Genomic DNA, 15648 nt, shown 5'->3' with positions numbered 1-15648 from the left:
TCTTTGTTTTCTGTCCTTGGCCACCGCCTCCTCACAGCTATAAAATACTGAGGAGGCAATTCTTACTAACATCTCAAGTGAGCTATCTGGGGCAAAAGCCATTTTTTGTAGCTTTTTCTACTATCTGGGGCTGACTGAGTAATAAAGTTACCTTTAAGAATAGTTTGTCCCTCTACCGACCTGGGATCCAGGGAAGTATGCTTTATCAGTGCCTCTTGTCTAAGAAAGCAGAGGGGTGTTCTTTCCAGCCTCCCAGTGCATTGGGATCCCGCAGCCACTTAGTGTCCTCTCCCCAACCATCAACACAGGCAGCAGGAACATGTGGATGAAGTCCTCGGCTCGCTAGTCAGTCTCAGTATCATCAGGTGGGAAGTGTCCCAGGCAGGCAATCTAGACATGTACCTCCTCCATGAAGGCTGTTCTTCAGAATCTGAATATTGGGCACCCACGTAATCCATGAAGTCTCAGTGCAGACCTCTCCGGAGCTCCACTCGCTTCTCCACCACAGCCTGTACTGTCAGGGGAAGAATGGCTTCCAGGGCTTCTCCCCGGGTATTGTGCAAGGTCCTCCTGGTCTCCAGCTCCCGAACTGCTCTCACATCCCCAGTCAGCTCGACCTCTGAGTCATCGGGCGACGGTGCTCTCATGTTCTCCAAGTCCTTGTTCATCAGCTGCTCCTCTGCTGACTCCGTACCTTTCTCACTCTCAAGGGCAGGGCCGAGAGCGACCCGCCGTGTGGCATGTTTTCCCAGAGGTTTCTCCATGTTGGGATGGTTCATGCATGTCTCTGGGCGGGTCTATTGTGTTGGTGCTTCTCCGTGGCATGGTGGTTCTTGACCGCGCGGCAGTGGCCAGCCCTTGGACTAGCGTGCGTCACTGCACCACTTCCTGGGTGCCTAGTGTCTGCCTGCCTCCCTGGCGTCTGCAGGGCTGGGGTGCCGGGCCCGAAAGGGCCGGTGTGTCCAGGCTGTGCTATCTCCTGGGCGGGCGCCTGTGGCCTGCCTCTTGAATTACACTTTAAAAAATTTTTTTATGTTAAAGAGAAAAAAATCAACAGCAACAAAGACAAAAACAAAACAACACACAACTAACAAAAATGATACAGGATTTCAAAACAAAATGATAGGAATCAACAATGGTTGTTACATTACACATTGTTATCTTCAGTGAGGTTGCTCAGATCACCATATGTAAGAATGCAAGATGGATCAAACAATCAAAGAGAACAAAAAGTAATAAAAAAAATTAGAAATGATACAGAGCTTTGCTAAACAAGATGGTAGGAATTCAACAGTGGTTGTCATGTTGCATATTGTTGTCTTCAAATTAGTTGTTTAGATTATGAAACATGAATTACACTTTTGTAGGATTAGAAATGGTGACTGATTGTTTGCTCTAAGACCAATTACTTTCTTGAAAAGAATCGTTGAATAGTTGATACGAGAAAGTAAGAAGATTTAAGTGAAAGGCAAAAACTGATGTACTCTACTGGAATTCAGACATTTAGCCAAGCTTGTGTCACTTTATACTTGAAAGTAATCTCTGGGGTGGTATAAGAACTGCCTCATTGGGCCTAGTAGGAGAGAGTACTGTCAGCTATAGGTTAGCACCTTGCGTAAGCTCTTTTATAATGTGAACACTGACGCTGTAACTGACAGCCAGGAATCCGTACTTGCAGTGTACACCGCAGCATAGCGTGGGGAGTGGACGCAGAGGAGATGAGCCTTGGGCAGGGCGGTTTTGAGTTAGGAGACTGAGGGTGCCTAGAAGAAGAGAGAGTGCTGTTAGTTGGCTCTTTATTCATTTATGTCTGGAAATCTTGCTCAAATTGTTTTAAACAGGAAAGATGGGATTCCCTTCTTAACTAACAATTTGTTTCTGCTGACTTAATTGGGAAAGAGCATATTTTTTTCCATTATGGAAGGTTATTTTACAGTTGGAAGCACACTATTTTTTATCATTAATTGCTGCTAATGTTTTAAGTTCTGCTAATGTTTTGAGTTCTTTGGATGTATTGTATAAATAATGTTCGCTACTTTTAGGTAGAGCATAAGTTAAATATTTCTTGGTAACATTTGTCTTTCTACCAAATGTACTTACATAATTGTTTCTGTATTTGAATGCTAAGAATTTCTTGGAAGTGTTAGTTTATTGCAAATGTTTAAATTAGAAGAGCTTAGTAGTGTCATGTATGTTAGGTTTTGTTAATTTTTATGTCTATGATTCTTTACTGTAAAAATGTTTATTACCATATTGTTTATGAAGACTAGAGTCTGAAATTTCCTTTTATCTTTCTGCTTCTTAAAGATACAAGGCTCATTGTAAATATTTAGAGAAGGGCTCAGGCTGGTGTTCTGCTAGATTTGGTAAGGGGATTGCAGTTTTGGGGAGATGTGATTCCTGTTTATTTCAAGTTTCAAATAAGGACAGTTTATATGAGACAGTGCTGTTGAACAGACAGTTTAAGAGATTGTGGATTGTCTTTTTATAAGTGTTTGTTTAGACTTTTTTAAAGTTTTCATTGTGTTCCCACAATATGTCTAGTTGTATGCTAAATGAACTAGTTCCCTTAAACCTAGCAATGCCCTTTTAGGATACTTGGTGGTGTTGGCCTCTAAGGGTGAAGAATTTGAGTCTGTATTGGAAAAGTTAACTAATTTGGCTAAAGTTAGTTTTAGGTCTGCCTCAAAGCATCCACTTTCCTTTTTGTCATTTTTATTGTTCTTTTATTTTTGTATAATTATTTGGAAGCTGGGTTTTCTTTCTGTCGTGCTGCTGTTCAGAGGTGTGTGAAATGATGCAAGGCAATATGCTTATTTATCAAACTACATCAAGATGTAACTACTTTGTTCCTTGATTTTCCTAAATATGTGTGTTAAGTAGTCTTGAATCATGTAGATTTAGAGTGGGAGACAAAATCATCTTTATTTCTAAGAGGTGGAGATAGAAGCAAACATGAGGATCACCTTTTGAAAAGGAATTTTGTATGCTCTGATGTTAGCAGATTTTGGTGAAAAATTAAACTTTTCATATAGAAATAGGTGTGTATTATCTGACGACGTGAAATGGTCTCCAGCCTTAGAAGTGCGTTTCTTCCTGTGCAGAGCTCGCAGTACGTGCAGTGTGTTGCCGGATGTCTGCAGCTGATGCTCCGGGTCAATGAGTACCGCTTTGCCTGGGTGGAAGCAGATGGCGTAAACTGGTGAGTGCCTTTTACTTCTGATGTAGAATAACATTTAAAAATATTTCTCCTTGACATTCTCAAGGAAATTAATATATTTAATCATGTAAAAGAAGTATTTTTAAAATATCCGTTTAACAGTGGATTATACTAACCTTCTTAGAAGTCAGCAGTCAAACTGAATGTTTCCCCTTGCTTGGGCTGTAGAACCTAAAACTGGACAGAACAAACCCCCTGTACTCAGAACACAAAGCAATTATAAAAATATTTTACGGTGCATGTTGGCAGTGGCAATAAGGAAAGGTCTTACCCAGAAAAGAGTGAGTATTAACTATTCTCCTAAATAAAATTTAAAACCATTCTCCATATAATTTAGCCCATTCTTTGTGGAGTCCTTGGTAGGTACAGAAACTTTGAGGAGCTGGCTACCAACTTCTCAACCAGCAGAATGACCGAAAAAACCCCAAAGTGAACATTGGATTCCGTTTCATCACTGGAAAGCCAGTTTATTGCATGATGAGAGACTAAACTCTTTTTAAGCCAAGTGCTCTTTCTTTTTTTTTTTTTTTTTTTCTGGTAGCAAGGATCGAGCTCACAACCTTGTGCTTGCTGGGCAGGCACTGTGCTGCTGAGCTAAATCCCCAGCCCCTCAAATGCTCTTTCTCTGGGCATTTTTTTCTGTTGGAAAGCCTGCCAGGAGTTACATTATTGATAGCAGATTGCCTGGTGAGCAAGGACCTAGAATAAGAAGTGACTGAATGATGCATCAGATTCTCCCACGCTGTTATATCTCCAGTGTCGGGAAGTACCTGGGAAAGGATATGAACATTATAGACTGATACAGTGAACACGCATGTGCAGTGTTGTAGAGCATGTTACTTCTGCAAATGGCTGTTCTTCATGGTTACTCTTAGTCAGGAATTGGACTTAAATTGTCACCAATATTTCTTTTCATTGACTGAGAAGTTAGTAATTATTCTTGTTCTAATCTGCAAAATTTTGATCTATTCAAAATTATTTAATCCGCAGTCTCTAGTAAAAATATGGGTAGTGTTCATCTGGTCCAATAGGTCCTTAAAAATGGATGTTTTTAGTCTTTTTATGAAAAATTAACAGAATTAAGAAAAAAGAGAAAGTGAAAACAACTATTACAAATTTTAAACCTAGCAACTTTTGTTGTAATAAGTAAGCTTTGATGCATGATGATCATAAAAGATGAAAGAAAATCACTATTTGTCACTGAGTAGAATGGACTAGGTTTTGTTACAGAATATTTGCTTGAAGTCTTTCATGTTGAAAGTCTTTCATGCCAACTTGGTGAGAATATTGTATTTTGAAAAATTTATGGCTAACTATTCATTTTTGAATGTGAGGAAGTGTATAGTCACCTGCAGATCCAGTTTCTGGTGTCACTTGTATGAACCATGTTACCGTCAGTGTTAAGGGACAGAACGCTGTTTCTTTCTTGGCTTTCGTCTTCTAATTGACCTAATTAGGAGGTGCTGTCTTCTGTAAGTTGCCATCATGGCTAGCAAACAAGAAGTTGTGAATTCTCAGCTGTGTTCACACTGTGTCAGGAGATTCAGCAGAAAGACTCACAGGAATCAGCAGCTGGTCCTCACAGCTAAGAATGGCTGCAAAGACTTGGTGAGATACGTAGTTGAGTCATAAGGGACAAAGACACAAGCTGAGTTGGGAGGAATCCACGTGCAGCTGTGCGAGCTGCTTCCTGCTCTTGCCCTGCCATGAGGTTGTATTGAGGGCATCTTCCCCAGCTGTGGAAATGCAATATTTTTGTGAGATTTCTGTCTAGGAAATCTGTTATAGACCCATCTCCTAAGGGTTTTACTTACAGTTGGTTATATAGGCACATTTGCCTGTAATGCATCTGAATTCCAGACTCCTGACAGGAAAGTATCTATCTAAACCAAAATATTACAGCTTGAGTAGATTAACAGCAGAATTTTATTTTGTACTATCTGGAGGTTGGTGCCAAGATCAGGGTTGTGAACAGGTATTAGTAAAGGTGTAAGTTCTTAATTTGCTGATAGGTAGCAATTTAGAAAAGTCATTTAATCTTTTCATTTTTCAGAAATAAAATGTACTTTCTACTTTTCATTTCTTTTGCTTAGGATTGATAACTTTTGTTTTTGGGCTTCTCAACAAGCAGGAATAATGTGAGAAGAAAAAATTTCAAGTTAACTTGTTTAAAGAGAGGAAGATAAATGATGTTTTAAAATCTCAGTACATTTTAATCAATGTAGTCTGCTACTCTCTTTTGGTGAAGTGGCCTATTATTTGCATAGTGCATATGGTTTCTGGGTAGTTATATACCTACATAAGATGACAGCTGTACTTGCGTTATGTGGTATATTGTTGATCTTTCTCTACACACTGAAGGCTTAGGAGTTGTATCAAAATACAGGGTGAATGTTTACATGGAAAAGAGTTCCTTAAAAGATGCATTGCCACACATCCCCTTCAGAGTGTTCTCCCGTGCTTCAAGTATTCTTATCCTATAATTTTTGCCACTTTCTGAAATAGTTGTGGAAGTCCTCTTTGGTGTCTTTGTGAGGTGTGCCCTAAAAAATACAGTGAAAGGTGCTGCTGAGTGCCATCCAGTGGAAAGGCAGGATCACAAAAACGTTACCCGTGCCCATTCACCTTAGTCACCACATCTGGCACTTTGCAACTTCTGGCTATTCCCCAAAATAAAAATCACCGTGAAAGGTAAATGTTTTGAATTGAATCTGAATATCAAGGCAGGTGTAACAGTGCCACTAAAGACAGTCATGAAAGGGGACTTCCAGAACTGCTTCAGAAAGTGGCAGGAGCAGTGGGGTAAGCGTGTTTGACATGAGAAAGAGTAGGGGGATTAATTTCATGGCAATACATTTTTTTGTTTTGTTTTTTGTTTTTTTTTTTTGGTACTAGGAATTGAACCCATGACCTCACGCTTGTGAGGCAGGCACTGTGCCACTGAGCTGTATCCCTGGCCCTCGGCAATACATTTTTAAACCCTTAAGCATTAGCCATATTTTTTGGTCATACCATACTCATTAAAAAGTACTGGAGCCCCAAAGGTGGGTGTTTCCTGGGAGTAATTACCTCCACAAATTCAGCTAGCATTTGTGAACATTTATATCCTTCACTTTTAAGTGTTTTGAAGGTGTAAACTAACACAAAGTTTAAAGGTGAAATTTCTCCCATCACAGTTTGTCTTTTCTTGTGAACTATGATGGGGGAAAGGGGGAAGGAAGACAGGGAAAAAATATATTTATACACAAGATAGTTAAGATATACGGCTAGGTTCTCTTAGTTCATTGAAAAGAAAGGTTTGTGCCCGTATTGTTTGGACAAGATATCATGCCTGTATCTTGTACTCTGAATCACTACTACAAAGACAGTGTGTATTAATTATTGTTACTCTCCTACTAATCTGTTTTGAAATTCTGCTTTATTGTTTTTACTTTTTCTCTGTAAAATAAAAAAGATTTTCTAAAAAGTAGTTGAAACCTTACCTTACTGGGTGACGTTGCGTGAGGAGGTGTGAGGGGCCATTGCTGTGCAGGGCAGCGGCCTCCGGGCAGCGCCTTTCAGCCAGGCAGCCAGCTACCCTCTCTCCACGCACTATACTGGTTTGATTGAAAGGAAAAAAAACATAACGCAGAGTACTAACAGTGATTTTGAATTTCTTTGTAATCTTGAATATGATACCTATTTTTACTTCGTAAGCTTTCTGCATAGTGTTTTGCTACTAACTATAGGGGATACATGATGTGTGTCCTTTCCTTTCAAGAAGTTTATTTGTCTGGTCAGCAAGTATTAACACTTGGCAAAGTTAGCTTCTAGGCTTCCACAGCTTCATGCTGTGACTGTCTCAGTGATGCAGAGAGCCACACCAGGCTTGCAGATACACAGTTTATTAATGGAGGCATCGTGCAGACGTCTGCGATCTATGTGTTATGGGGGCATGGAAGGCCTATGTTTATTTTTTTAGAAGTATAACTATTGACAAATTATTAATTTCAGTTTTGTGAGTTATTAAACAGTGTATACTTAAAAGGAAAATAAATATCAATAGGATATTAAATTTTTAATATGTAATGAGTGTTTAGAATACATATTAACATTTTCAGTGTTAACTGTATACTTTCTTACAAAACCTAAAAAAGAGCAGCAGAAATAAATTCCTACAAGATCTACAATGAAAATACAAGCAAGTCTACCACCGATACGATCTTTGTTTCACTTGTCACACCCGGGCAGTCTTCACACGTGACGACACCATACACAAGTCTTGGGTTACACTGCAAACGCATGTGCTTAGCTTTCCTTTCCTGTGTGCTAGCCCACACGTGTCACCTCATGCCTTCCTCTTTTGTCAGGAGTTTCTTACTACATTGTAAAATGTGCACTTAGGAAAAGAAAATATTAATAAAATAAAATATCAAATATGTAATGAGTGTTTAGAATGTGCACCAACATTTTCAACATAAACTGTACACTTACTTACAAAACCTAAAAAAGAACAGCAAAAATGAATTCTTCTGTGAACTACAATGGAAATACAAACAAAAGTCTACCACAGAAATAATCTTTGCTTCAATTATCACAACCAAGGCAGTCTTCACACATGACACCTGCATGTTCCATACATATTACACATGTTCCACATATGCTCCATACACAATATACTGCATGTTTCGTACAGAATATGCATAGCACATATGGCACAGCTAGTTACATGCGCATACACATAGCATGTATGTGTTGTTTTCCTGTCCTTTTTGTACGGCGTCTTAGAGTTGACATCTTTTCTGTTCTCCTGTTGTCCTAGTAAGTCTTTGTGATGTTGCACTTGCCTGTTCACCTCTCCGTTTTCCAGTCTGCTCCAGAATTTTTTTATATAGTTCCTTTTTTTTTGATACTGGAAATCGCACTCAGGACCGTGTGCTTGCCAGGCAGGCTCTGTGCCACTGAGCTATATCCCCAGCCCTTACATAGCTCCTTGGCTAAAATATTCTGTTCTTCCTCTGTTGTAAGTGATCTTGTATCAGTTCCAGTCCCGAGCCTCTAAGAAAATTTCACTGTGATATTTTGCACTTACTTTCTTTGTAAACTTTTAAACTGTTTATGCCAGACATGTTAGGGTAGAGTAAAATACACTCACTGGCCCATCCTTTGTGTTTTGGGTGACATCATCATTGCTGCATAAGTCATCAACATCTACTCTGCTTTTGACTTTGTGGTAAAACGTTACCATCTCTGGGTTCATTTGTGTCACGGTCTCTCTCTTAGTCTTGCCATCACGGTGCAGTGTGGGCATCACTAGTGCCAGTTTTTTTTTTTTTGCCATGTACGAGGCCAATGTTCTGTCTCTGAAATCCGAAGACTGTACTATACAGTGCTCTGTTCTGAACTTGTAAGATTTCACTGGGAATTCCCGCTGTGTCCTTGCACGTAGTTCCTGTGCTGGCCAGCTGATGCTTTCTTCGCAAATGTGACACCGGTGAGAAACCGGCACAGCAGTCGTTGGATGTCACGTTCTGATCAGTGTGGGAGATAGGGACAACAAGCCTCTTTACAACATCACTTGGTTTCTTACGGCACTAATGGAGACCTGGTGGTGGAGTTCCAGGATAATGTCTTTGCATCTACCAGGGCATATATTTTTATACTGTATTTTGCAGCCCGCCCCCAGGAATCGAGCTCACAGCCTCACGCTTGCCAGGCAGGCACTGTGCCTCTAGCATCCCCAGCCCTTTTATACTGTATTTTGAAGGCTTGTTTGGCAAATATTGCCTAAAGCTACAATGACCACAAAATGCAGCAGGCTTTTCATCAGTAGTAGTGTATTCAGATGGTATGTAAATGCCTCGACAGTTTGAGTAAAAGCTCTTTTCCAGCAGTGAAGGGATAGCAGCTGGATTATGAGTTCATTTTCTTTCTTGGTGGGTGGTTTTGTCATCAAACCAGACATTTTGAAGGAAATCAAATCTCAGTGTCACTGTTATGCTGCAGACCTCAAGTCCATACCCATTACTTCTCCATGAATCTTACATTCTGTGATTACCATGAGAAATGCCTTGCTGAGTACAGCAATCCTAGGAATGCTTTTTTTTTTCCAGACAGGATCTCACTGTGTAGTTCCAGCTGGCCTTGCACTCACTATGTAGCTCAGGGTGGCCTTGAACTTCTGGTGATCCTCCTGCCTCTGCCTCCTTAGTGCTGGGATTACAGGTGTGCACCACCATGCCTAGCTCAATTCAGATAGTGAGGTGTCATAATAAATACATTTTTGAGCCTGACTGTCGGTACATACAGAACGTTTTACCTTCATTCCATGATTTGTATGTATCACAGCATCTTGTAGTGTATCGTGCATTACAATTTCCAACATTAAATTGCAGTGCTGGCATTCTGTCCAATAGGTTTCAATCCCTGCCAAGGACCTAACATTTTCTGACCTACTTCTAACATTGGATCATTCAGGTGTACGCGACCATTATGTAGCATTTTGACTAATGGCATATTTATTTACATTACCCTTTTCTTGGTCACCTGAATCACGATCTTCATTCTGCACTTCTCTGTCATAGCTTGCTCCCTTCTGCGGCTCACATCCAAGTCATCATCAGTAGCCAGGTCACCTGGTAACTCAGTTTCAACCTCCTCCCAAGCTTGCCGGGGCCCCGTTGGCTAGACCTGCTGTCTGAAGTCACATGAAAACATTTCTTTTAGAACTGGGGAAACAAGCCGAATTTGGCTGCTTCAGAGGGAAGGCACTCATGCTCTGGGTTGTGAAGTGCTGTTGAGGTGAGGCTCGTAGGAATAGGAAGCCAAGAGGGGAGAGGTCCTCCTCGCTCCATCTTTGCAGGCAGCCGCCTCTGACCCTCGGAAGAGCCTCACAGGAGCCAGCAGGTACAGCAGAGATGGGGTTCCCAGGGTCTCAGCATCAGAAGCCAAGGGTAGAAATTTAGTAACTGGGGTAGTCAGAGAGCAAAGGAACCAGGTAGTAGAAAGGTGACAGCATAAAATGGTACAATTTTGTAGTGTTTGAGATACTAGTATCAGTATTTTAAAATGTAAGTTTTATGTAACAACCCAGTCTGGAGGAGATTCAAAGGAGAAGCCATACATGAGAAAATCGAGGACAGTTCAGTAAATTTAGAACTGCATATAAATCACAAAAATAGAGAATTAGCACAGATACAAGCCTTCTAACAAGTTAATGGTAGGCTTACATTATAAAATTAGGCTTCAAGCAACTTTTCCTTCTTCTTAATAGGGCAGCCTTAGGTTTACAGAACCATTGGCAGCATAGGGAGCGCCCACGTGCCCGCCCCTCCAGAGCACTCCTTGTTGTTACACTTTGTACCTATGATGCATTTGTGCCAGCAGAATCAGTGCTGGTCGCTGTCATTAACAAAAGCCCATCGTGTGTATATTGGGGGTCGCTGTGTTGAACACTGTCCCGGCTGGGCATTTTAAATGGTCTTATTGGACCATTTCTGACTTTCGTTGTCTGAATGCAGATATTCTCTCGGGAAATTTCCTAGGCTGTCTTCTGGTGTACGTGTTCTCTCTCTCCTTGGGAGAACCTCTTTCATTTCCGTGAAGCTTCTGCATTTTCTTATTGGTGAAATAAGAGCTAAAGCTGGACGCGTCTGGGGCTTTTTTCTGACCCCAAATTCTGTGATGGCTGTGTCAAATGTGGACTCCTTGCAGGTTCCTAAAGCCGTGCCCTCCTTTTTCTGAGTTTCCTTCGTGTTGTGAAGCTGTCCTCTTGGGTGTCCATGCTGAGAATCTGGGTGTGAAATTTGACCGGCAGGTGCGCATTTGTTTTGCCACCACCTCCCATTGAGGTTCATTCTGGGTCACAGTCTTTCGCGTCCTGTGCCCTTGCAAGTCTTGGTTCCCTTCTTGTTGCTTCCTGCTTCCGCTTCTCGAGGTTCTGTGGTTTTTTTTTTTTTTTGTCTTTTTGAGACAGGATCTCACTATGTAGTTCAGGCTGGCCTTGAGCTCACTTTGTAGCCCAGGTTGGCTTCGAACTTGAAATGATCCTCCTGCCCCAGCCTCCCTCCCAAGTGCTGGGATTACAGGCGTGCGCCGCCACACCCAGCGAGGTTCTGTGGTTTTGGAGCGAGGGTGAGTGGAGCGGTTCTGGAAATGGCCCTTGCAGTTACTGCTGGCAGAGAGGAAACTGAGCATACAGTTCAGAGACTTGCCCTGTTATTGAACAAAGAGAATGGCCTCTCATTTCTTTCTGTTCTGCCATCATCCTGAATGTCTTCTAATTATGTTCCTTTTCAGCATAATGGGAGTTTTGAGTAACAAGTGCGGCTTTCAACTCCAGTATCAAATGATTTTTTCAATATGGCTCCTGGCATTCAGTCCTCAAATGTGTGAACACCTGCGGCGCTACAACATCATTCCTGTTCTCTCTGACATCCTTCAAGAGTCTGTCAAAGAGAAAGTAACGAGAATCATCCTCGCAGCATTCCGGGTAAGTGCTTAGTACGTTTTATTGCTGCTGCTGCTGTTATTGTTGGTGTGTGTGTGTGTGTGTGTGTGCATGTGTGCATGACATTTTGTACTGTGAAGTGTATTTAAATTTTCAGCAAGTGGGAAAAAGTTACTGGTCCTCTGTGTAGTTAGGAAATTGTAGAGTCTTGGTGAATGTAGAATAAAATACCACCGATTTGGCTTTGTGGCATGGGCAGGTGGGATAGATGAGGTGTAACTCTTAAGGGAACGGAATGCATGACTTACAGAGTGCTTGGAAGGAAATGTAATTGGGTTATGTTCAGGTGGAGGAAGTCCTTTGTTATGGCTTATATCTAGATGTCCACCCAGAGCCTCACGGGGCCATAGGAGGGGCTTTTCAGAGGTCGCTGGACCTAGGGGGTGTGGTGCTGGGATCACGGATGTGCTGCTAGGATTGGTTCATGGTGCTGTGCTCGGATTAAGGGTGGCCCGCCCTGGGTGCGAGTGCTGTCTGCCCCAAGGATGGGCAGCCTGGGTAGGGTCTAGTGGGTAGAAAGAGGGTGGCTGCTGTTGCTGTCTGCTGTCTCTTCCTTGCTGCTTTGCTGCCTTCTCTGAGATGCCCTCTGCCACGCCGTACTGCCTTGGAGCCAGCTATGAACTGAAACCGCTGCGAACTGAGCTGCAATAAATCTTTCCTCCCGTAACTGGGAGTGTCAAGTATTTTGTTTCAGCAGTGAGAAGAGTAACTAAGACGTCTTTTTCTCTACAGTTAGGAGACTGCTGTTGAAGGAGACTGTGTTCTCTTATGGGGCCTGTATTTCAGATTCTGATCTCCTGACTTGAAGTATATTTCTGAGGCAACGATAAAGATTTATAATTTTAAGCTGTGAAGTTGTCTTGTTAAGATATTAGAATTTGTCAAATTATGTAAGTCAGCTTCCTCCCTTGAGAGATGAGTTAACTAGTGATAAAGAAGAGCTGGGCTGGAATCTGTGGTCTAGACTGCTTGTTGGTTATAACACCGAAATATTGTTGTCTACTGGTAACCTTACTGGTTGCATTAGGATTCCTGCGGGCTTCTGGGAGGTGGCTTGATTGGTGTAGTGTCTTTTAAGAATGTTACCCCAGAGTAGTAGTAGTGGACACGTTCGTATTTTGTGCTGTGTGTCCTCAGGGCTTTCCATTTGGGAACTCACTTAGAGCTCTATAACATAACGTTATTATTGTGTATACGGATATCGTTGGTATTTGTGCGATCTTTCCTTGGCAAATGGAGGTGCTGAGGCAGACAGGTACCATTGTGGGTAGATGGTAGATATGAAAATGCAGGTGTACTTCAGAATCTGTGCTTTTAACCATTACTTATTCTTATGCTTTTAAAAAAATATGTCAAAACGAAAAGGCTCAGCTGTATTGCAAAAATTTATGTAGTGCATGTACACCCTATTTGTCAGATATAGTCAGTAATATCTTTCAGATTTTTTCAGTATGAGCAGATAAATATATAACTCTGTGTGTGATTTTGTTCTGTATTTAAAAGTAAAAATGTCATATTAATATTCTGCTTATTTTTAACAAGACATAATGTGTTTTCATTTCTGTAATTGTAGAGCTTCGGCATTGTATGGCTGTCTTTCATTGTATTGGTGAGAATGTTAACCACTTTCCATTGATGGGTGTGTAGGCTATTTCTGGTTCCTTTCACATATGCATACCTATTTTGGTAAATAATCCTTCTAAAGATAGTCCTAAGGATGGAATTGCCGAGTCAAAAGAATATGCCTTTTTAGAAATACTTTTTATAGAGAGTGACAAATGTCTTGTGAAAAATATGACAGTTTACATTTCTGTCATCCATATAATGTGTTCAAATTTTTCTGCTTTACTAGCATTTAATATTACCTTTCTTTTGATCTTTATAAAATCTGAAGTGAAAAATAATTGTTTCAAATTTGTATTCTTTTAATAATAAATGAAACTGAACACATTAATATTTTTATCCATTTTTTTGTATAAATTGCTTACTCATAGCTTTTGTCACGTCTTACACTTTAAAATTTGATGTGAAGTAACTTTCCTGGATGTCTGTAGTTAATGATAACAACTAATGCTTATGGACAATTTATTCTGTGTTAAACAGTGTCCTAATTAGTTTAATTGTATTACTTATTTAATTGTTCCAAGAACTCCATGTGAGTGGTCAGGAGGCCATGAGAGGTTAAATAATTTGCCAAAATAGCTAAGAAGTGGAAGGACAGAGATTCAAAGTCAGGCGTTATGACTCATACTCTTAACCATCATAGTGACCTGTATTTGATGCTGAGAATAAAAATTATCATATTTTATTGAGTCATTTTTATGTATTTTATGTAATCTTTGTAATTGATCAATACGTTCTATTGTTAACTTTTTAGATGAGGAAACCAAGACTTAAGAGGTTAATTCCTTAGTTAAAATAAGACTGAAATTACAGTGTGATCTGTTAGCTCCAAAACTGCCTTCACCACACTGCTGTCTCTCTGTTTCTTCCTACTCCTCTTCTCTTTCTTTCTCCTCCTTCTGCCGCTCCTCTTCCTCCTTCTCCTTCTCCTTGTCCTTCTCCTGTCCTTCTCCTTCTCCTTGTCCTTCTCCTTCCTTCTCCTTCTCCTTTTCCTTCTCCTTCTCCTTCTTCTTGTGTACTTTTTCAGGAACTTTAAGAGTGTCAATAAAAGAAAGAAAAGCCTTGAAAAAGAAAATCAGAAGTAAAATGAGAGAAGGGAAATACCTTTACTTAAAATACCCATGGGAGACATTAACACTGTCTTTCCTGTCTGCCTCGCAAGGGCTGAATGAGTGAAGGTGTAGAGAAGGGGTATTCTGTGTAGTCCGGCAAACAGATGGGAGGGCAGATCCAAGTGTGGCCTGCTGGGGATGCTTAGTGCCAAGTAGCCATTGGCTGAGTGTTGCTCTGGGCATAGCAGTTGCTTTTGATTATTGATGTTTAGAAAATACTGTATTCTTGTACATGTACTAAAAAATTGTTCTAAGAGAGTGAATGAGCTCATCCTTCTGGGTCTTGAAGATGCAGTATGGTCTTTGAGGTGATTTCTTCTCTGAAAGCACAGACATGCTCTGTAAACCATTCTGGGCATTGGACTGGGCGCAAACACGAATGCTTGAGCCGTCTTGGCTATCAGCTCACCCAGGTGTGCATTCACACTCAAGGAGCATCTTCCACCAAGGCCCCTTCTCTTCAAGGAGCTCTTGTCAGACCCACTTGTGCTACTTACTGTGTGCTTTGCCTATGTGAAATACGAGCGGATTCTTACTAAAATTTACTCATGCAAAATACCTGTATTCATGCATTTCATTTTTAAATTCAGTATTTTCATTCTCTGAAGCCTTCTAATCACATTTTTCTTTGTTTTGAGTTTCTCTTTTGTCTTTCTACCTTTCTATCAACTTAGTCACAGGAGCCACTTTTCTAAAATCTCCTACTCTAAATGAACCACTTACCGTTTGAACAGTTAGACCTAGTTTCATTTTTCACCTGTTCATAAAAAATATGGTCTTACAGTTAAAAATAATAGAGAAATACGAAAAAGTTTAACTTATCCACGATCCTGCTTCTAGGTAGAGAGCCCTGTTAAATGTTTTAAAACTTGCAATTTATAATCTCTGTTCCCTTACTGTACGAGGCACCAACTCTGGATGAAAGGCAGTGGACACTGGAACATTGAAAGGATCTCTGAGGTTAGAGGGAATCTCTGGATTCTCGGTTCCTCATTTTGTGGCTCCTGGCTGGCGTCAGTGATTACAGAGGGTGTCTGCATGCAAGCTGGTGGTGAGCGCACTGGTCGTGGACAGTGGGGCAGGCTCCCTGGCTCCTGGGCCGGCCTCCAGGCATTTGGCATGTACTTAGTGGCTCCATGTTTTATCTTTTATCATGTGTCCAGTGGGAGCAGTATCACCACTTCTAAGTTTGTCAGTGCCCTTTG

At 40.9% G+C, this 15648-nt stretch overlaps 1 protein-coding gene across 3 annotated transcripts in view; it reads left to right on the top strand.

Annotated features, from left to right (window-relative positions):
* Atp6v1h (ATPase, H+ transporting, lysosomal 50/57kDa, V1 subunit H) overlaps nt 1–15648 on the top strand; it is a 113531-nt gene that overhangs the window by 33537 nt on the left and 64346 nt on the right. For all 3 annotated transcript variants that reach the window (XM_005396063.2, XM_005396065.2, XM_005396064.2), the window contains 2 exons: nt 3105–3202; nt 11498–11690. In XM_005396063.2, coding sequence (XP_005396120.1) covers nt 3105–3202; nt 11498–11690 — 291 coding nt within the window. The remainder of the gene's footprint in view (nt 1–3104; nt 3203–11497; nt 11691–15648) is intronic.

This window comes from Chinchilla lanigera, unplaced genomic scaffold (assembly GCF_000276665.1).
Source record: "Chinchilla lanigera isolate Chin_1 unplaced genomic scaffold, ChiLan1.0 scaffold00053, whole genome shotgun sequence".
Lineage (NCBI taxonomy): Eukaryota > Metazoa > Chordata > Mammalia > Rodentia > Chinchillidae > Chinchilla > Chinchilla lanigera.
This window is presented reverse-complemented; position numbering and strand designations above follow the sequence as displayed.